Genomic DNA, 23,756 nt, shown 5'->3' with positions numbered 1-23,756 from the left:
CAAATCTTTTAATAGCTTCCTATGTTCTTTGAATAAAAAATAAATTATTGACCAGGCTCTCTATCATCTGGCCCCTGCCTTCATTCCCAGTCTCTTTTCCCATCATTCATCCTTCACTCATACAACCCGGCTTACACTGGCCTTTCTATGGTTCTCAGACCAACCCCTTACCCACTGTAGGGTCCATGGTCCCCTCTGCCTGATATGCTTGTGCCCCAGCTCTTCACATGAGTGATTTGCTTTCATCTTCCAGGTCTCATCTCAGGTATCACTTCCTCAGAGAGGCCTGTCCTGACTGTCCTATCCAAAGTAGCTTCCTCCCTATCTTGTCTTCTCTTGTTTTTGTTACCACAATCTTTTTTATTTATATTTCTTTATTAATTGAAACAATTAATATAAAAGAAATAGAGATGGGATCTCGCTATGTTGACCAGGCTGGTCTCCAGCTCCTGGGCTCAAGCAATCCTCCCATCTTGGCCTCCCAAAGTGCTGGGATTACAGGCGTGAGCCACCTCGCCCTGTCTTCCTCAAGTTATCTTTCTAAAATGGAAGCTTGATCACATTTCTCCCATTGCCTATAAAATAAAGGTTGAGCTTCCAGGTCTCATTTACCATGCATACCATATGTTTTATTATCTACAGATCTGCATTCTGTCACTATTCTTCCTAATCTCCTTCTAGCCTAATCAAAACACAAGGAAACAAAAAACTAGAAAAACAAAACAAAAAGCTTTATGTATCACACTTCTTATTGGACACGATACTCCTCCTTTTTGCAATGTCTTCCCACTAGGCTCCCAACCAGGCCCTCCTGAAAAACTCTCTCTCAAAACTGTACTCTGTGCATGCACATACTTCTGTTGGGACACCTATTTTATACATACCATCTCAGGCAGAAAATTCCCAAACTGAAATGTACAGGCAATGTACTTTTATTCTACAGAGTTAAAAAATTTTGAATTCCTTGTCTATGAGGTTGAGAATCTCAATTAAATTTATGGTCTTCCCCTCTTGCTCCTGGGTTGTGGTTAAATTCTTGGGGAGTCTTCACAGTACCTAAGTTTTGGAGAAGATGTAGGCGCCTGCCCTCATCCCTCCTTCAGATTTTGGCATCCTCTTCCTAGTATCTGCGTGTTGTTTGCATATTTCTGTATCGTTTTGCTTTTACAGAACCACAGTGAAGCTTGAGATTCTGAGGCTTTCTGTAGCTTCCCCGTACACAGAATCATTCCCTCTTTGGAGTCTTGCTACCTACTCCAGACTACTTGGAATGCAGACATTTGCTCATTACTCTGGGACCCAGGGGTATTCCCTTTCTCTTAATCTTATTAATATTTCACTTCAGAAGCATTTCCTGTGTTGTGAAATTTTTCTCAGAGGCTTCTTTAATTGGTTTAGATTTTTAATGGATTTAGTCACATAAAAGCCAATGACTCCCAAATTCTTAAGTCCTGTCCCATCCCAATACCTGATGCAGGCAGAAAAATATAAATGACCATCGTTCCTAAATCTGATAGCTCAGTGGATACACCCGAGCAGCTTTTAAAATTGAGACGCTCCCAAGCACAACTCTACAGCATCAGAATTTGTTTTCTTGACGATCACAGACGATCAAGACAGAATTCTTCCATCAGTGGTGGGCGTGGGGCGGGACTTCACTTGGTCTTTCTGTCCCCTAAGTCTTCTAATTTTTTCCCAGTAATCCGCCCTCCCGTTTTCCTTCTTTGGCCCATCCCTCTTCTAGTCTTTCCCTGCTCCCCTGCACCAACCTTTCTACGTCCCGTCCCCTCCCATCCCCCTACCCCACCCCACCCCACCCCACCCCACCCCACCCTACCCCGCGTTTCCCGCCTCCCCCGCCTCTCCCGCTTTCCGCTCCCTCCCCTCCCCTCCCCTCCCACCCGCACCTCCCAGCCCTGCCTCTCTCCTGCCCGCCCCGCCCCGCCCCGCCCCTCCCCGCCCCGCCCCGCCCCTCCCCGCCCCCTCTTCCGCTCTACGTCCCTCCTCACCCATGCGCACTCTCTTCAACCCGCTGCTTCCGGCGGCCTAGGCTTACGTTTACTTTGCGCCGGAAAGAGAATCTGTGAACGCTTTCGGAATTATGGCGGCGGTGGATATCCGAGGTATACTGTATTGCTATATTTTGTCTCTTGATTGTCTGTGGACTAGTTTGGGATGTTATAGCTCGCGGTTTCAAGGTTTAGGTTCCTTTGTGTGAGGTCTCAAGCTTTTTTGAGTGGTTTTTGTGGACAACCCAAGGCTGTGATCTAGCGAAACGTTGACGAGTTTTTTTTTTCCAAGTTCTTGGAGCATCTCTTGGAAGCGTCGGAGAGAAGGGGTTGGAAGAAGCTCTGGGTTTTGAGCTTTCAGAGCTGGAGTATTGTTCTACACACGTATCTCTGCAACAACATTAGGGCTATTCTATTGGAGTGAAGGAATGGCGTTTAGGCAGAGAAGGGAATGGGATAATGAGCCAACTTTATTTGATTCATCTCTTGGGGCTTGGCATGGTGGCTGCCTAATTCTTTAGACCGCACCGCACGGGTCCCTGAGCATGAATCCCAGATATTTTCTTTTTTTTTGAGTCGATAATACTTTACATCGAACGTCCGGCAATTATTATGGGCAGGGGTCGTATTTTTTTCACAGCTGAACTGTAGAGGTACTCAAATATTGAATCAGTCAGTGAATAAATGTATGGAGATGTCACCCCTTAACTGCTGCTTGATCTTGGGGAGCACGTAGAGTTGTTTTTGTGTATACAGTACTTGATTTTTAAAGGGAGGTGTTTGAGATGCCTTTTTTTAATATTAACTGGATTGGGGTCTAACACATTTATTACAAATATTCTCATTTATAGTTATCCGGTGATCTTCAGCACTTCTGGATCATGATTTTACATACGTGTCTTTCATTATTTATTTCATCACTTGCTGATGGTTAGAATGCTGTCAGAATGCTTGGGCTATGTCAACATGTTGCCTTGCTACAGAATAAAAAAGAGAAACATTTAGTTTATAAAATGTTTTACTTATAATTCAGATTGTTAGGATCATGGCAAAGACTCTAAAATAAGAATGTGTTTGGTGTGTTAAAGGAACAGCAAGGAGGCCAGTGTGGCTGGAGGGAAGTGAGAGAGGGTGTGGGAAGGAGATGAGGTCAGAAAGGTGTTGAAAGCTGTGATAACGTCTTTGGCTTTTCCTCTGAGTAAAACGGAGAGCCATTGGAGGAGTTTCCATCAGAGGAATGATGTGATCTGACTTTTTTTTAGGACTACATTGGCTGCTGGGAACAGTGTAGGAGGGCAAGGGTAGAATTAGGAAAACCGGTTAGGAGGCCATTTCTGAAAATGTTATTTCCTGGCCTGTTGTGTATTTGGTTATTGCATGATCCAGTTATGATGAACTATCTAAATGGTCTATACTAATTATTTGGTTATTAACGCACTTTATCTGTCTCCTCCTTTATTTTATAGCACACAAAGTACATTTTACCTTTATATAATTTTTCTCAGTTGAGTCACTTGGCTCAAAACTGCCTGTCACTTAGGTCTGACTTCTTTGAAGATGCCTGAGGTAATGACAGTATAAGAGAGAGAGAAGTTTTTCAACCAGTATTGTATAGGCATTTTGATGTTCATGATTTACACCTAGTGATGTTCAGTACAGTCAGTGGTATGAAGCATCATGAAAGCCAATAGCCAGTACAAGCTCATTTATTAAAAGTATCTAGCTTTATCATGTCTTTTTAAAAGCTATGATTTAATTCTACTCTAAATATGAAACCGTGTGGCTGTAGTTAAGGGAACTCTACTTCCTGTTTATCCCTTAGCTTTTACATCATTATCATCTCATCTACAATAATAGCTTCCTAACTTCTCTATCCATAATTGAGAGATCTCAAACTGGTAGCTATAGATGTGTTCTCTTGGGCATACATGTTATTTGAAAATTTTGAATTCCTTGCCAGCATTAAGGATTTCCAATTAAAAAAAAAAAGTCTTTTCTAAATTTTAAATCTTATCACTTCTTCACCTAATGAAATTATTCTCTAAAAATATAATATACTTTATATTTTTACACCTCTGTATATACATTCTCTCTGCTTGGAATTACTTTGCCCTTTTCTCTGTGTAAGTTTCTATTTATTCTTTAACATATCATGCTAAAACCCACCTTCTCACCACGTGAAAAATGATTTTCGTTTCCCCAGGTCCTCTGTAGTCTCGTAACACATTTCTTCATGTCTTTTTTTTTGAGACGGAGTCTCGCTGTGTCGCCCAGGCTGGAGTGCAGTGGCGCGATCTCGGCTCACTGCAACCTCCGCCTCCTGGGTCCAAGCGATTCTCTTGCCACAGCCTCCCGAGTAGCTGGGATTACAGGTGTCCACCACCATGCCCGGCTAATTTTTTGTTTTGTTTTTTTCTTTTTTTGAGACGGAGTTTCACTGTTGTTGCTCAGGCTGGAGTCCAGTGGCGTGATCTCGTCTCACCACAATCTCCACCGTCTGGGTGCAAGCGATTCTTCTGCCTCAGTCTCCCAAGTAGCTGGGATTATGGGCATGTGCAAACACGCCCGGCTAATTTTGTATTTTTAGTAGAGACGGGGTTTCTCCATGTTGGTCAGGCTGGTCTCAAACTCCCAACCTCGGGTGATCCACCTACCTCAGCCCCCTAAAGTGCTGGGATTACAGGCGTGAGCCACCGCGCCCAGCCAGAATTTTTTGTATTTTTAGTAGAGACAGGGTTTCACCATGTCTTTATCATAACACTTAATCATGTTATTGCTTTCTTGCATAATCTCTTCTGTTACATCATGAGAGTGTGTTGGTTAGGATCTATGTCATCCTTATATTCACAGTGCCTACTACATTCGATGTATAATAAATGTTTGTTGGATTGGATTCTTTCTGTTTTTCTAATCCTTTATCATTTTGTTTTTTTTCCCATAGACAATCTGCTGGGAATTTCTTGGGTTGACAGCTCTTGGATCCCTATTTTGAACAGTGGTAGTGTCCTGGATTACTTTTCAGAAAGAAGTAATCCTTTTTATGACAGAACATGTAATAATGAAGTGGTCAAAATGCAGAGGCTAACATTAGAACACTTGAAGTAAGTTATTTTAAGAAGGTAGCACTTTTTCCAAATACAAGTTTTGCAATGAACAGTTCTTTCAAGCTGTGGATCATGAAGTGCAGAGTAGAACTTTTAGAAGAAAAACTGGAGTTTTGTTTGGGTTTATGCAAATTTGACATGCAAGGTAACTATTAGTATTCACTTTTAACAGAGATCTTTTCTGTATAACTTCATAATGTTTAATTACAATATAACAGGTTTAGATTTGGATCTGATGAGTGATTTTGGCAATGCTGTTATTCTCAACCAGGCAACTATAATTATTGTCTCTTTTATATCTAGTTTATATTACAAAAGTATTTGAAACAACTGTTCATATAATTTTCCTATTGTCAGCTAAATATTGAGGAGGAGCTTATAAAATTAAATATCTGTTATATTTTAAATGGCTTTTGTTATGGGGCAAATACAGCTATTGAGACAACTTATTGTTGCTTTTAACCATAATCTGTCAGGTAAAAAAATTTGTTGGGATGAGGATAAAGTTTTTGATGTTTTCTAGTTTGGTAGTATATATAGTTGTATCTTCATGTTTATTTTTATATTTTGTATGCGTAGATTTGGTCAGGAAGCATCATGGCATTTTGATTGCCTTTTTGAAACGGACACTCTTCGGTGTACTTTTCTGACTGAAAATACTTAGATTTAAATTTATAATACATTTTTGTAGAGAAATTTTGTTGTTTAAAAACAAATCTTACTTTATCTATATGCCACCTGTCTGGGAAAACAGCCAGTTTTACTCAACAGCCAGATTATAGCACCAAACATAGGGAGTTTTAATCCTATTTAAAGTGTTGCTGCATTTTTATATAATAATTTGAATGTCTTATAAAATTATTTGTAGGGCATTTATAGATCTTTGGATGTCTGTGTTCTGTTTTCAGTCAGATGGTTGGAATCGAATACATCCTTTTGCATGCTCAAGAGCCCATTCTTTTCATCATTCGGAAGCAACAGCGGCAGTCCCCTGCCCAAGGTAAAATGTGTAAACTTTAGGCATTGTTTTCTTTTTAAAATACCATAATTTATTTACTTCCTGACCTAACTTGTTTTTTTGATTGGTTTCTGTTTCGGGGGTCTCCAAGACCACATACATGTTCAGTACTATGCTGGAGGACTCACCAGACTTAGCATATGGTTGTACTTACAGCTAAGATTTGTTATGACAACACAGTAAGGGTACACAGCCAGATTAGTACTGGAAAAAGACATGTCAGGTGGGGTCTGTAGGAATCCATGTGCAAGTTTCTTATGCTTTCCCTCTTGCTTGTGAAGGGCCACAGAGTGTGCCCTCCATCCAGCAGTGAAATGCAGCTGCATTCAATATGTCTGCTCAGGGAAGTCCATTTAAGACTCTGAGCCAGGGATTTTTATAGAGGGTTGGTTGCTTGGACATCCTCTGCCCACCAGATTTTTAGATTTTCCAAAAGAAATCTGGTGTCTACTATAATCACATTGTTTGTACAAATTGTCTGCAAAGGCTGGTACAACCAGCATAACTATCATGTAGGAAATGTTTCAAAAGCCAAGTTCCACTAGTTGTATACTTGGATACCAGGACTCTTCGAGCATGCCCAAGGACAACTCTTCAAGCACTAACAGTCAGAGCAACTCACTGCATCAAAGGTACCTCTTTCTGTGAGCACAGTTGGTATACCGACTGAATGTCAAGCATCCCAAGTAACTTTGTTTTGTTTTTTGACCTCTGAACTTTTTATTGGCCTCCTGCTCTTCAAAGGGTACCCTGCTTCTGCTGGCTTAATGTCTCAGAACTTTGATGTTGTTGGTCTCAGACACCACTCTGCCATCCACTACCTGGCAGGTGGGGTCTTTTGGATGGTTTGCAAGGAGTTGCTGCTGTCCAGGGCATCACCAAGATTGAAGTCCTGGCTGTCTTCCAGCAGGCGGCGGTAGGTGGTGATCTCAGCCTCCAGCTTGACCTTGATGTTCAGCAGGGCCTCGTACTCCTGGGCCTGTGCTCCTGCCTCTCTGCCCCGGCCTGTGCCAGCTCCAACTCCAGGTACGGCAGGATCCTGTTGAGCTGCTCCATCTGCAGGGCGTAGCAGGCCTCCACCTCCCTCAGGCTGTTCTCCAAGCTGGCCTTCAGATTTCTAATCGAGTCCAGGTCTGTCTCCAAGGACTGGACCGTACCTCTCAGCTCCGTGAGCGTCACCTCAGCAGCTCCAACCTTGGCAGACTGCATAGTGACCACTGTGGTGCCCTCCTCAGTCTGCTGAGACCAGTACTTGTCTAGCTCCTCTCAGTTCTTCTGAGCCAGCTCTTCGTATTAGGCCCAGATGTCTCCTGTGATCTTGGCAAGGTCCTGAGATTTGGGGGTATCTACCTTCATCGTCAACCCAGAGCTGGCAGTCTGGGCTTGTAGGCCTTTACTTCCTCTTCACGGTTCTTCATGAAGAGCAGCTCCTTCTTGAGAGCCTCAATCTCTGTCTGTAGCTGAAGCCGAGTGACATTGGTGTCATTGACCTTGCAGAGCCCATGGATGTTGCTCTCCACGGACTGATACATGGCCAGCTCTGTCTCATACTTGACTCTATCAGCAGCAAGATGGGCATTGTCGATCTGCAGAACAATGTGGGCATTGTCCACAGTATTTGAGAAGATCTGAGCCCTCAGGTCCTCGATGGTCTTGAAGTAATGGCCCCAATCTCTGACCTGGGGTCCCTTCTTATCCGGGTGCTCCTGGATTTTGCTCTCTAGCCTCTGGTTCTCAGTCTCCAGTCTCCTCACTCTGTCCAGGTAGGAGGCCAGGCATTGAACCAGGGTAGGTTCAGGCTTTGCATGGTCTCCTCCTCGTTCTGGATGCCTCCCATTCCTGCTAGAACCCTGGCCATCCCATGGCCAGGCCCCTGTACCCCAAGCTACCCTGAAAGCTGGTGGAGCGGGACATGGAGATCTGGGAACCAGAGCCTCCAGTGCCTCTATAGACGCAGGCCGTGCTGCTGACTGGCTGGGTGCCGCGGCTGGGTGCCTCGATGGAGCCCAGGGACCAGTAGTTGGTGGAGAAGGTGGAGTGAGTGGTGAAACTCATGCTGTCTGGGGAGGAGAGTGAGAGGACAGGACTCAGGCTTTGCTGATAACCACAATTAACTTTTTTTTTCATCTCAGTCCACTGAGTTAATTCTTTTACAAAATGCGTGGTAGATCCGGTCATATCAAATTAATAGAGGATCAATTGAAAATCTTCAGTGGTGCATTCAACTAAAAGCCTTGCCTGGGTTGTACTACCTACTGAAAACTTGATTTAGAAACAACACTGAAGAGTGTAGAGTCCAGATTTGGTTTTGAATCAAAGAGCTAGACACCTTTTCCAGTGATGACCAGAAATTGAAGACATTAGAATCAAGCCAAGACCATGGATAAGGTCATACTGAAGAGAAGATTCAAGATAGGGGAGCCAGATGGGTGTTATTCTAGCTACATCTCTCAATTAGATACCCTCATTAAGACATTTATGGACAACCTTTAACTTGGCATTGTTTTCAGAGAATGACTTGATTAAAGAAGTTGTGATTCTGGAATCCAAATTTAGTTTCAAAATAAAGATCTAGAGTCCCTGCCCAGAGTAAAAGAGAACCTTAGAACCAAGGCAAACCAGCGACAAGACAAGATTTCCATGGTGAGAGAATTCAAGGTATAGAAATTACACAAGATGGTAGTAGCCTCACTAGCAGCTATCTTATTCCTTAGGACCCAGCACTGGGGCACAAAAGCAAGCTCATTGCATTTGATATCTTTACACTGGACCCCCAGTCTGTCTTGCTCCAAGGTCTTACTCCCTTAAGTAAGGTTGACTGACAACAGTATTGGCATCTTTTGGGAACTCGTTAGAAATGCACTATCCCTACTGAATAAGAATCTAATTTTAACAAGGTCCCCAGGTAATTCAGATGCACATTAAAATTTGAGAAGCACTGCTGGAGGGCAACAGTGGGCATACTTTATCTGAAAAGGGCCAGTGACGAAATACTTGGGGTTTGTGGGCCTCGTAGTCTCTGTGACAGTGCTCAATTATTGCCAGAGCAGCCATAGATAATATGTAAATGATTGGTTGTGGCTGTTTTCTAGTACAGCTTTACCAAAACAGTAATTGCTAAACCCTGCCTTATGGGAAAATGTCAGATTTTAGTTCTTTTTATGAGAATCTGTTTAGCAGTTTGTGTCCATAGCTGTATTTATAAACCTTTTTTCCCCACTGTTTTAGTTATCCCACTAGCTGATTACTATATCATTGCTGGAGTGATCTATCAGGCACCAGACTTGGGATCAGTTATAAACTCTAGAGTGGTAAGTGTCTTCACATTCTTTAAGCACTAAAGAAAACTTTTAATTAGCTACCTTGCTTCCAGTAATCAAACTGGAGCTCCTCTGCCTTGTGTAAAGTATTGACTATTAGAATGTCTTGAACTTTGGTTACTGTGAGCCAAGTCGGTGCTCAAAGTATATTTCATAGTCTCAACTATATAGTAATTTAGGTTCTGAAAAATAGGTTCTGTCTTTGCATATGTAATATTTTGTGAGTATTTACTTTGGAAATTTTGGTCGACCTAATGATAAATTTAGAATTTATTTTCCTTTTACAAGCTTACTGCAGTGCATGGTATTCAGTCAGCTTTTGATGAAGCTATGTCATACTGTCGATATCATCCTTCCAAAGGGTATTGGTGGCACTTCAAAGATCATGAAGAGCAAGGTAAGTAGAACATCCAGACCCTCCTAAAACACTTTTTGATCCTCTGAGAATGAAGCTGTTTTCTTTAGGAAAATGGCTGTTGATCTTTTCTAAGTGTGTTTCAGTTTTTCATGGGATGATGGCTTTGTTGCAGCTGAAATTCATGTAACTAGATGTGGTAATAATAGCTTTCACATAGGAACAGATGCAAGTTCACTCTGTTAGGTAACTGGTAGTCTTTGTTAAAGTGATTCAAGATTTTAAAATATTTGGGGCCAGGTGTGGTGGCTCACTCCTGTAATCCCGGCACTTTGGAATGCCAAGGCAGGTGGATCACCTGAGCCCAGGAGTTCAAGATCAGCCTGGGCAACATAGTGAAACCTGGTCTCTACAAAGAAAAAAAAAAGGAACATAGGAGAGACAGTGGTATGGAATGAGCAGAGATGATATTCCTTCCTTACCTGACTGTTGAGTTATCTTGGTATCTGGAACTCTTTATTCCTCCAGTCTTCAAAACAGAGGAGATGAGAGAGATTGCTTTTTAGAGCCCTATCCCCAGATGGCCAGTCTGTTTTCTGATCTTTCCATCTCATCACCTCTTGTGGCTCCAGGTCCTCTAAGTTTCCATGTAATCTGCTACTGTCTTCATCATATTTTACTGTTCGACTACCTCCAGAAATGTGCCTGTAACAGCATACTTGTATTCTCCATTTCCTTTTCTGAGAAATAGCAACTCAGAATAAATTACTGAGGGAAACAGCATTTGAATAGAATTCAGACCTGTATCTTCTTAATAGTAGGTATAAGCAGGAACATTTGATGAAGGAAAGTTTGCCTTTGTTGACTAAAATTGGCCCAATGGCTCTTTTCCCCTACGATAACCAAGTGTTCGGAGTAACACTTATCTGGAATCCTTTGCTTAGAGACAGTTTCCCAATACACCTCCCTCCCAAGGGCAAATCCCACATGTGATTAACTTCAGAATTTCTCTTTCAGGTTCTTTTCTTTTTTGTCTTCATGATTTTCTGTTTTATTATTTTTTTTCAGTGAATTACAGTCTTAGTAATTGAATATGGTAGCTTGAGTTTGTGAAACCTGCATTTCCATTTGTTCCTAGTAGGTTTTGTGGGAAAAGACCATTTAATACACTTAAAATAACAAAGGTAATTTCAAGCCAATAATTTGGATTGTGATTTAGGTAATTATGAAAAACTTTAGCTTTAAAACTCTTATGGTTGTGCATGCTTATATACCAAAACTGAAGTATCTTTAAAAGACATATGTATCAGCTTAAATGTTAGAATTTAACTTCAGTTAAGAGGGAGAGTTAACAACACTTCTGGTATATGCTGTGTTTACCTTATTTTGGGAATTATCTTTGGTACAGCAGCCATTAAAAATAATGAAGTTTGGGTATATTCATGGTGGATTAAGATTTGTAAAATATGAGACACCAAACTAAGTAGGCAATGTTTTGATTTGGACTTCATATTTTAATAGATAAAGTCAGACCTAAAGCCAAAAGGAAAGAAGAACCAAGCTCTATTTTTCAGAGACAACGTGTGGATGCTTTACTTTTAGACCTCAGACAAAAATTTCCACCCAAATTTGTGCAGGTAATGAGAATATGTGTGGTTAATCTTGATTTGACACTTCTTTATGGCATATATATTTATTTTTAATTGAGAACTGTTTCAGATGTGACCTAAAATTACGATTTTCGTCATTAGTTAAAAAATGATCTCTGTATCAAAGGAAAGGTTTCGAAAGACTTAATGGAAGAAATGGGTAAATGGAATGGAATTAACACTGTTTTGTGTTTCTTACTGAATCTTCACAAACTATGAGGACTGCATGTAGATAATATTCTCATTCAAAAGGTTGCTGAAAGTGTCACAGGTGGTAACAAAACTAGAATATGAAACTCATGCTGTTTTTACTCTACGTGCCACCTTCCAGCCTGATGTAGTAGATATCTGAACAACCTAAATGATAGAATAGTTAACACTTGTGTAACAAAAAGAACAGAACATCTGAGGTAGAGTGTTTGGCATAATAAACAGAGGAGACAGGAGTGATTAATAGATACCCTATGTTGGGGTTTTAAGTTATATGAATTCCACTGTGTGATTTGGAGGGGCAGGGAGATTTCTAACAGCAATAGCAAATCCACCTGCCATTCTACTAAATGAGCTTTTGGAGTCTAGTAGATATGGAATGGAATAGATGAATATGCTGTTCTCATGGCTAGTCTCAATTCTTCTGGACCTTTACAATGTACATACAAGATCATATACCCTGTTTTTGTTAGGAGCTCTTTAAGGGATTTTCAAGGGAAATTTTAAACTAAATGAAATTTTTCACATGAGATGACTTTAGAACAGGCCTCCCCTTCTCTCTTCCCTAACTCTGCTGTAGTGAGAGATAGGTGCTATTGGAATTGTGATGTAGTGGTGAAGAGACCAGAGGACATAAGATGGAACTCAGGACAGGAAAGCCAGTTTAGAGGAATCTCATCAACTGCACTTGAAGATGGAACATTGTCTGTTGAATAAATAAATAAATGAATTATAGCTGTATGTAGGGTGATGAGTGACCTCTACAGAATGTAAGAAGTTAGGTGTAGTTGACCATTCATTTGGTGAATACCTACCTAGCATACATAGTGTATGCTAGGTAGGCCAGGGGAAGACACCTAGACATGTGCTGTCCAGTATGGTAACCACGAGGCACATGTGACTATTAGCATTTGAAACACAGCTAGCCCAGATTGAGTTGTGATGTAAGTGCAGTATACATACTGGATTTCAGACTTGTATGAAAAAGAATGTATGTAAAATATCTCAGTAGTTTAAAAATATTGATTATATGTTGAAATATTATTTTAGGTATATTTAGTTAAATAAAATACATGTTTCTTTTTAAAAATGTGACAAGAAAATTTAAAATTACATGTATAGCTTGCATTTGTGGCTCACATTTCTTTTGAACAGTCGTGATCTAGAAAATGGTAATAGAACATGCAAAACCAGAAACATGAGTTAGTGAACATATGTTCAGAAACCAGAAAAATCCTCTGAAGGTTTACTCTGTGTTTGTGGAGGGGAAGAGTAATGGAAGATGAGACTTAAAAAATGGATTAAGGTCAGTTGAGAAGGATTTTGTATGCTATGCAAAGGAGCCGGGATTTAATCCTGGAGGCCTATGTTTCTTCTCTATTTTAAACTTACAACCCATTACCACTCCCATAAACACAACAGGCCTCCAGATGCATTCAGAGTTATTTTAAGTTTTAAACCAACAGCTATCATAACCAAAGACAGACCAAACCAGGAGAAATTTTGTATAATGTTTTTCAAGTATATACTCTAGGAGTGTATTCTCACTAAAAACTCCTCTACCTCATCTTCAGGTGACTAGTTGAGAATTATTGCTAATGGTGATAAGGACCCATTGGGTATTTAAAAGTAGTTGCAAGGGAGTAGTGTAGTCAGTTTTGTGTTTTAGGAATGTAACTAGTAACAGTATGGGGGGGATGCTTAGGAAATCACGTGAAGTTTGGAGTCAGGGCACTTAAATTGTGGAAAGCTTGAATTCTGTGGCCATAGGATAGAGAGGAGACAGATTCAGGAGGTATTTCAGAGTTAGGATTGCGTTAATTTGGTGGTTGGATTTGGAGAGATTGGACAAAGGGTGATTCTGGGGTTTTAGGCCTAGAATTAGACTAGGTATTGTTAACTAAAATTCAGAATACAGGGAGAGAAACAGGTTTTGGTTGAAATACAGTTGTTAGGGGTTTGGTTTTCATTGACTGACCTAAAGAACATTCGGTAGTTTGCTGTTGTATTTGAGTCCTGAGGTACTCCAGTGAAAGACAACTTTTTTTCCCGCCCCCCCCCCGTCTAGGGATGCTGCCTTGATTCTTGTTTGCTGTCCTGTCCTGGTGGGCTAGGCTAGACATTGTAGAAAGCTCAAAGACTCTCTTGATTCTTAAAATAAAAACTCTTTACTTTATAGAAAAGTATGGTAATTTTAAAAACATGAAAGCAGAGAGAATAATTAAAAATAAAACCCCCTCTACCCTTTAGCCTGCCTCAACAGTTACCAAAATGGCCAAGCTTGTTTTATCTCTTCTTCCCCTACTTCCTCCCAATTATTATTATTATTATTATTATTATTATTTTTGAGACGGAGTCTCGCTCTGTCGCCCAGGCTGGAGTGCAGTGGCGCAATCTCAGCTCACTGCAAGCTCCACCTCCTGGGTTCATGCCATTCTCCTGCCTCAGCCTCCCGAGTAGCTGGGACTACAGGCACCTGCCACCACGCCCGGCTAATTTTTTGTATTTTTTAGTAGAGATGGGGTTTCACTGCGCTAGCCAGGATAGTCTCGATCTCCTGATCTCGTGATCTGCCCACCTCGGCCTCCCAAAATGCTGGGATTACAGGCATGAGCCACCACGCCTGGCCCCTCCCAATTATTTTTAAGCAGACTGCAGATTTCATATCATTTCAGTGAGTTTTTTACCTTTTTCTTTTAAAGGTTTAGCCACATTCATACTTATATCATCATATTCCTGAACCCTGCATTTCTTTTACCATCCAAGGGCCAAAACCCAACTCCCAAAGATAGAGTATATCCAGCTCTGTGTAACATAACTAGGAGAAAGATGGCTTTCTCTAGAACTATTAATAATCTTTTTTGCTTTTCCTAACAAAAAATTTTCCAGCCTCAGATCTAGAGAAGAAAATAATCTACTTCAAGTCTCCCAGAACTTCTTTTAGTTCATATGAACTCCTCTTTACCCATTGCATCCTCCAGAACTATTTGTAGTTCGGATAAGGATACAGCAGGTATTCCTACTAATCAATTTTATCGAGCAATTGGGCTTGTGGTACCCAGGGATGTTGCCCCTATAAGGGGATGCTCAGGAGAATATTGGAGAAGTCCTGTCTGCTTCTTTGAAGCTCCTTTTTCCATATTTTAATTCTTGTTACTGCTGGAAGTTGCACTAATACTGATGTGATGAGAGTTTCGGTCCTTGGAGCCTTTTATGAGGACTGTCTTTTTATTGCTGGTTTTAGAAGCTGCTAGAATACCATAGGATATTACTTCAACTAGGATTATCTAAACCAAAGCCACCTGATTAAATTTGCTCCAAGAAGCACTCTTGTTATATATCCCCATCTCAAACCATGTTCTACTAGTCTGGCAGGATTTACTAGAAAAGATTAGACAGTGTATTATGTTGGGTAAATAATGACATTATTCCAATGTCCAAATATAGTTCAGTGTCCAGTGTAGTTTAAATGTAGTTCAGTGCTGACAGTAGAAAAATCCCCCTTTTCAATTTTTTTACTCTCCTCAATGTTCCTCCCTATGTTTCCTCTCCTATTTTAAAGAAAAACAATTTCCCTCAAAATTACTTTGGACATGTTTAAGTATTGATATTTTCACAAGATAATGTGATATGTGGCTTTGTTGGGGGTTCTCATGATGACTCCCGTATTTGGAGATTGCTAGCAGGACTCAAAGGACTCAGCATGTAGTTGTACTCAGCTAAGATTTATTGCTATAATATAGTAAGGATGTATATAGCCAGATCATAAGGGAAAAGAACGCAGCAGAGTCTGGAAGAATCTGTGTGCAGGCTTCCTTATACTTTCTCCTTCCCTTAAGAGGTTACACAGAGTGCACTCTTCTCTCAACAGTGAAAATGCAGCAACATATGTGTGATATTTCTGCCCAAGGAGATCCATTAGAGACCTGGTACCCAAGTTGTGTTTTTGGAGTTGGGGGAGCTCTTCATGTAGGTATCCTCTATGTAGCACATACCAACATTCCACAACCTCTGAAGAAAGCAGGTATTCAGCCTAAATTGCATTGTTTGTGCAGTCTAGGCACAATGAGCCACTATTATCAGGGAATGGTGGGAACCCTCCAAAAATCCAAGTTTCTAGACACTAGCCAAGGGCCAACCTTGCAAGCAGGCCTTTCTAAGTATAGCAGCCTCAGGCCTTCTGTAGTAACCTTTTTATTGCACAGTGGATAATAATATGAAACTCAGTTTTGGTCTTGTTAAGTGTAAAGATTCCCAGGACTTGCAGTTGGAGTAGGATAGTTGGCAGTTGTCAGCATGAACCCGGAACATGTAATATCAGAAAATTTTGTAGTTGTTAGGAGTGGGAATAGGTAAGAAGGCCTAGGGAGGGCATGTAAATCCAGAAAGATTCAGCACACAGATGGAGGCATTAGAAATGAAGAGACTGCTTTTTTCTTCTAAGATGATATGGAAGTAATAAGGTATTTTAAATATATATGTGTATATGTATATAAAGTTATAATAAGTTTGAAGGTAGATGGTAAGGAAGTTGGTGGTGTTGGCATCCTGGTTTTGTTGTTGTTGTTTTTAAACATGGGAGACAGTGTCATCGGATGAGAATGAGGGGTAGAAGAAGACAAGGATGTTGTAGAGCATTTATCTTGGGGAATGGGGCAAAGGAGATGACAGAGCTTAATCAAGTGAAAGAATTGCTCTGCAGAGTGAAGGACCTGACCTTGTTTCTAACCTCTAATGCTCTTACCTTTTTTTCCTATAGATTGGTTTTTAATAATAGACTCATCGGAAATCTCTTTTCCCTCCAAATTTCCCATGCCTGCCAACTTTAAAAGTCATGGTTCATCCATACTTCATTCTCCCTTCCCATAATTCATAACCCCTAAGTAAATAAGACTCTGGAGTATTGAAAGACTTCATTATTTCTTCCCATTGGATTCTACTGAACTGCTTTTTATAAAGCATTGTAGCCTGGGTGTGGAGGTGGAAGTCTTTGTTAAATGTTCAAGTGTTTTTATGGTTGGTTGACTATCTTGTTCTAGTTTTTGATTTGTGTCTTTTCTGGAATGGGGAATAAGAAGTAGAAAATGATAAATTTACTTTATAGTACATAAATAGTAGTTTTTCTTCACAAAGTCATTTGAAATGTAATTTGGATGAAGCTTTCATTTTATTAATATGACATCAGGAAGAAGAAGTTTTGCCAACTTGACCTGTTTTCTTCTTTTTCCTCTTCCTCCCCTCCCTTTTTTCTAAAAAATTATAGCTAAAGCCTGGAGAAAAGCCTGTTCCAGGTATGGTTCATGTAATATTCTTACTACGCTTGAAATAAGATCAAACAGCCTGTAAATCAGTAACAACTATAGCATGTGAAATGAGCTGTGGTCATTTTGTCCTTCTAGAGCTGGGGCTGGGTCTCATTGGAAGAAGAATTGTCTTGGGTCACATGTAAAATAACACTAATGATGGCTGATGAGCTGAAAAAAAAAAAAGAAAAAAAAGTCTCATAATGTTTTAAGAAAGTTTACAGATTTGTGTTGGGCCACATTCAAAGCCGTCCTGGGCCACATGCTGCCCGTGGGCGGCGGATTGGACAGTCTTGTTCTAGAGTCTCCCATTGTAGTTTTTTACTCTTAATCTTTGAGATCTGCTGAACTGTCAGCAGGTGGTGCCATTGTGGTAGTGACTGTGGTAGTGAAAAGATGAATTGGGAGGGAAAAAGTAGGTATTGAGGAGGTGTGAGGGAGCCACTGTGATTCGAGGTTTCTTCATCAAATCTGTATTTTTACACAATGATGTTTTCTGTTACATTATTGAAAACAGGTATTGAACCATCATGGTACTGGGTTAGAGTAATTATATATCTTGTTTTTCCATACTGTCTTACTTAAATGCTGTGTAGTTTCATTAATTTCCTTGAGTTATCAGGTTGTTAGGTTTGTAACGGGGTTGTTGTATACATCTGCCTGGGGAAACAGCTAGATCTAGAACTTGAGATAAGCAGTTAAAAATGAATTTGAAAATGTGAACCATTCATATTAACCATTTATCTCATTCCCCCCACCCATATCTCCCTCCCCAAAAAATCTACTTTTGATATCTAGTGGATCAGACAAAGAAAGAGGCAGAACCTGTACCAGAAACTGTAAAACCTGAGGAGAAGGAGACCACAAAGAATGTACAACAGACAGTGAGTGCTAAAGGCCCCCCTGAAAAACGGATGAGACTTCAGTGAGTACTGGACAAAAGAGAAGCCTGGAAGACTCCTCATGCTAGTTATCATACCTCAGTACTGTGGCTCTTGAGCTTTGAAGTACTTTATTGTAACCTTCTTATTTGTATGGAATGCACTTATTTTTTGAAAGGATATTAGGCCGGGTGCGGTGGCTCACGCCTGTAATCCCAGCACTTTGGGAGGCTGAGGCGGGTGGATCACTTGAGGTCAGAAGTTCAAGACCAGCCTGACCAATATGGTGAAACCCCGTCTCTACTAAAAATACAAAAATTAGCCGGGCGTGGTGGCGGGCGCCTGTAGTCCCAGCTACTCGGGAGGCTGAGACAGGAGACTTGCTTGAACCCAGGAGGTGGAGGTTGCCCTGAGCTGATTATCATGCTGTTGCACTCCAGCCTGGGCGACAGAGCGAGACTTTGTCTCAAAAAAAAAAGAAAAGATATTATTCCCATCATGATTTCTTGTGAATATTTGTTATATATCTTCTGTAACCTTTCCTCTCCTGGACTTGAGCAACCTACACACTCACATGTTTACTGGTAGATATGTTTAAAAGCAAAATAAAGGTATTTGTATATATTGCTTCATCATGACTTTTTTCTTCATCATAACTGATATTTTTCGGATGCACTTTGAAGACACAAAAGATGTTAAAGTAGTAACTAAGCATATTTCTTTTTGTTCGGTTACATAATCCTCAGTATTAAAATAAACAGTTGCTGACATTTTGGAAGATGAAGAAAAGGAAAAGCCTCACTCACCAATACCATTACCCTATAAATACTGTAACAGTGTTGTGAATTTTAATCTTATTCTGTGTGTAGATACTTTTTTTTTCAATAAAGAAAAGGAATTTATTTTTTTAAAAGTTATGGAGGCTGAGAAGTCCAGCATTGATTGGCTGCATCTGGTGAGGGGCTTCTTGCTGGTAGGAAGTCTGCAAAGTCCCTAGGCAGCACAGGGTATTTCATGGCAAGGGGGCTGAGTGCTTGCTGCATGTAGATGCTTTTAAAAATGTAGTTTAATCATTCCTTTCATACAATTTTACTTTATTATATCTGTTGTAAGCTTTTCCCCATGTTTATGTAGTTTTTATAGACTGTTTTAGTGTCCGAATTTCTGTAAATGATTGTATCTCAGTTTTCTTTCTGTGTTATATTTGGGATTTTTTCCCAGTTTACATTATTTTAAATAAGACTGCTGTGATTATATCTTTGTATAATGCCTTTTCAATGTTTGGTATTTATTTCCTTAGGGTAGAGTTCCAGAAGTGGAATCACTAGAGTCTCTGCATTTTTATTGCTCTTAGTCCATATTGCTAAGTTGTTCCTCAAAATGTTGGACTAGTGATCACTCAAACAGCGAAGTTTGAAAGTATGTATCAGGTTTTCCAGAATTGCTACCACTGAAATTTTGTCATTTATGTTTTTAGTGTTAATTAAGTAGCAAAAGTGGTATTTTAGTATTTAAAGTGGTTGAAGAATTTCTCATCTTTGTTTTATGCTTTTATGAAATGTCTAATTTTATGTATTGTGTGAGATTTTTGTCTTTCAACTTCTTATTTTGACATAATTTCCGGCAAACAGAAAAGTTGTAAGAATAGTACGAAGAATTCCTATATATACCTTTTACCCTACTTCTCTATCTGTTACCATTTTTCTGTATTTTAGTCTTTATTTTCTTTCTCTCTTCTGTCTCTGACTCTTGCTCTCCTGTCACTTGCTGTTTCTTTCTCCCTCTCTCTTTCGATGTTATTTGTGTTTCACCAGTGGTGCCAATAATGCCATTTACAACAGAAGAAAATCCTGAGTTATGGGCCACATTTAGTTGTCCTGTCTTTTCAGTCTCCTGTAACCTGGAATAGTTCTTTAATCTTGCTTGTTTTTCATAACCTTGATATTTGTAGTTGAAGCCATGTGTTTTGTGGAATGTCTCTCAATTTGGGTCTGTTTGATGTATTCTCATGATGAAATTCACCTCATGCATTTTTGTGAGGAATGCCATAGAAAAGATGCTTACGGAGGCACATGCTGTCAATTTGCTCCGTTTCTGGTGATGTTAACATTAATCACTTGGTTAAGTTAGTGTCTATAAGGTTACTCCACTGTAAAGTTATTTTTCCTTTTATAAGTATCTTGGAATATTTTGAGGCTCTGAGTATCCTGTTATTTCTCAAACTTTTACCCACTAGTTAGCCTCCATTGATAAGTCTTGCCTGAATCATTTATTACTCTGATGGTTGCCAAATGGTGATTTTCTGATTTCATTGTTTTATGTTATTAGTTAGCTTTCTGCTATAAACAGCTTTCATTTCTCCCCCCTTTCTAAAAATATCATTGTGGACTCCTGGATTCTTATTTTCTTCAGTGTTTATATTTCTTTACTATCATTCATATTGATGCCCAAATTGTCCTAAATCGGGCCAATGGGAGCTCCGTCAAGCTGATCCCGTGTCCTTTTGATATGACTTCATCATCCATTGAGTGATTTCTTTGCTCTTTAGCACAATCAGATATTCCAGGCTCATTTCAACCCTGGAGCCAGGCACTTCTATTTCTTTTAGTGGAGAATAGCATTTGGAAATCAAGATCTGTGTGCTGGGTATGTTCATTGCTACTGGGGTGTCATTGCTTCTAGGCCTTTTCAACTGACAGGGTCAGTAATGGAGTAAAACTCATTGTAATTGTGTAACTTATGTGGGTTAAGAAATTGAACTTTGCTAGTACCCCAGAAGCTCCTTTATGTCCCCTCCTGATTTTAACGCTTAATCATCTTCATCCTCAGTTTTATGGTAATCACTTGTCTTTGCAGTTCTAGTCTGTAACCATGCATCCCTAAATAAATGTTTAGATTGCCTATTTTAAAAATTTAATATAATTGGTTCAGTGTGTGCATTTCATGTATGGCTTCTTTTATGTCTGTGAAGTTCATCAGAGTTGTTTCATTTGTAGTTATTTTAATTTCTGTGTAGTATTGCATGAACATATTACAACTTTAGAATTCATTCTAATGGTGATAGACATTTGTGTTGTTCATAGTTTTTGGCTATTAAAATTGCTTTTATGAATATTCTATTTTTATGAACCTGTAATATGCAATTTCAGGAATATTCTAATCGTGTGAATATTATATCGCTTTTTGGTGTATATTATGGGCTGAATTGTGTCCTCTTCTTCAAACAAGGTATACAGAAATCTTAACCCCCAGTACCTTAGAATGTGACCTCATTTGAAGACAGGGTAATTGCAGATGTTATGGGTTAAGATGAGGCCATACTGGAGTAGAGTGGGCCTCTTATCTGATATGACTGGTGTCTTTATAAAAGGAAAGCTGTGTGAAGAGACAAAGGGAGAATGCCATGTGAAGATGGAGGATCAGAGTGATGCATCTACAAGCCAAGGAATGCCAAAGATTTCCGGCCAATCACCAGAAGCTAAGAGGCAAAGAAGGATTCCCCTACAGGTTTCAGAGAAAGCATAGCCCATAGCCCTGCTGACACTTTGATTTTGGATTTTCAGCCTCCAGAATTTTGAGACAATAAATTTATTGTTTAAGTCTCCCAGATTGTTGTACTTTGTTAGGGCAGCTCTAGGGAACTAATGCAGTGTACATAGGCTCATTTTACTATTTTATTCAAATTGCTGGCTCATGAAGCTCCCTTTATTCAACTTTAGTTGATGATGTGAAAATGCTTACCAAAGTGGTTATACCAGTTTATACTCCAGCCAGCAGGGTATAAGGCTCCAGTTGTACCACACCTTTGTTGACCCTTGATACCCAAGGAAAAATTTAGTCATGTGTTCAGTGGTATCTTTTTAGGGGTGCAATTTACATTTCCTGGTAATTGGTGGTGAACATTTTTTCATATGTTTGGCTACTTGGATACTCATTTTTGTGTTTTCAGGTCTTCTGCACATTTTTTTTATTGGTTCATCAACGTGAAGTACATTCATGTTTGTACTTTCACTTCAACATTATTCATCTCCAGAACTTTGTTATCCCAAATGGAAACTCTGTACCCATTAAACAGTAACTCCACTTTCCCTTTTTCCTCCAGCTCCTGGCAACTACCATTCTACTTTCTGACATTGACTAGGTACCTCATATAAATGGAATCTTACAGTATTTGTCCTTTGACTTAGCATGATGTCTTCAGGGTTATTCTGTGTTGTAGCGTGTGTCAGAATTTCCTTTTTAAGGCTGAGTAATATTTCAGTATCTATGTGTGTGGACACACGTTTTGTTTATTCATCTTTCAGTGGACATTTGAGTTGTTTTCCACCTTTTGGCTATTGTGAATAATGCTTCTATGAACACTGATGTACAAATATCTGTTTGAGTCCCTGCATCCAGTTCTTTTGTGTATGTATTCAGAAGTGGTAATTCTATTTTTAACTTTTTGAGGAACCACCATGCTGTCTTCAATGGCAGCTGTACCATTTTACATTTCAACCAGCAAACCCTGAAGGCTCCAGTTTCTCCACATCCTCACCAATTCTTGTGATTTTCTGTTAATAGCTGTCCTAATAGGTGCAAGCTGGGATCGCACTGGTTTTGATTTGCAATCCCTAATGACTAGTGATATTAAGATTTTCATGTGCTTTTTGGCTACTTGTTTAGCTCCTTTTGAAACATCTATTCAAGTGCTCTGAACATTTTTTTAAATTTAATTTTTTAGACTGGATGTGTGTGTGTTTATTTTTTATTATTGTTTATTTTTGTTGACTTTGTCAAATAATTGATTGTAGGTGTGTGGCTTTATTTCAGGGGCCTCTATTCTGTTCCATTGGTCTATGTGTCTGTTTTTGTACCAGTACCATGCTGTTTTGGTTACTGTAGTCTTGTAGTATAGTTTGAGTTTGAATAATGTGATGCTTCTGACTTTATTCTTTTGTTTAGGTTTGCCTTGCCAATCCATGATTGTGGAATGCATTTCCATTTATTTGTGTCATCTATGATTTCTTTCAGCGATGTTTTGTGGTTCTCCTTATAGAGATCTTTCACCTCCTTAGTTGGATGTATTCTTAGGTATTTTGTTTTGTGCCTATTATAAATCGAATTGCATTCTTGGTTTGGTTTGCAGCTTGAACATTATTGGTGCATAGAAATCCTACAGATTTTTGTATGCTGATTTTGTATCCTGAGACTTTGCTTAAATTATTTATTATGTCTAGGAGTCTTTGGCAGAATCCTTAGAGTTTTCTAGGTATAGAATCATATTGTCACTGAAGAGAGATATTTTGACTTCCTTTTTTCCCTATGTGTATGCCTTTTAATTCTTTGTCTTGCCTAATTGCTCTGGCTAGGACATTTTGAACAGACACTTCCAAAAAGACACACAAGCAGCCAAAAAACAAAAAAAAAGCTTAATATTACTAATCAGAGAAATGCAAATTAAAACCACGACGAGATACCATCTCATGTCAGTCAGAATGGCTATTATTAAAAAGTCAAAAAACAGATGTTGGCAAAGATGTGGAGAAAAGGGAACACTTACACACTTGGTGGGAATGTAAATTATTTCTGCACCTGTGGAAAGCAGTTTGGAGATTTTGCAAAGATCTAAAAATAGAAGTCCCATTCGACCCAGCAATCCCATTACTGGGTATCCTACCAAAGGAAAGTAGATCATTCTACCAAAAAGACACCTGCATTTGTATGTTTATTGCAGCACTATTAACAACAGCAAAGGCATGGAATCAGTCAAGGTGCCCATCAACAGTGGATTGGATTTAAAAAATGTGCATATACACCATGGAATACTATGCAGCCATAAAAATGAATCAAATAATGCAGCAACATGAAAGCAGCTGGAGGCCATCATCCTAAGCAAATTAACACAGAAATGGAAAACCAAATACC

At 39.5% G+C, this 23,756-nt stretch overlaps 1 protein-coding gene across 2 annotated transcripts; it reads left to right on the top strand.

Annotated features, from left to right (window-relative positions):
• The first annotated feature begins 2,015 nt into the window (after window positions 1-2,015).
• On the top strand, window positions 2,016-23,248 carry MED6 (mediator complex subunit 6). 2 transcript variants are annotated; one of them, NM_001131644.1, is given in 8 exon segments: window positions 2,087-2,123; window positions 4,951-5,110; window positions 6,022-6,113; window positions 9,360-9,442; window positions 9,740-9,848; window positions 11,328-11,443; window positions 16,929-16,956; window positions 17,767-23,248. In NM_001131644.1, coding segments are annotated over 8 exon segments (741 nt in total). In that variant the 5' UTR covers window positions 2,087-2,101; the 3' UTR covers window positions 17,898-23,248.
• The last annotated feature ends 508 nt before the right edge of the window (window positions 23,249-23,756 follow it).

This window comes from Pongo abelii, chromosome 15 (genome assembly GCF_028885655.2).
Source record: "Pongo abelii isolate AG06213 chromosome 15, NHGRI_mPonAbe1-v2.0_pri, whole genome shotgun sequence".
NCBI lineage: Eukaryota > Metazoa > Chordata > Mammalia > Primates > Hominidae > Pongo > Pongo abelii.
This window is presented reverse-complemented; position numbering and strand designations above follow the sequence as displayed.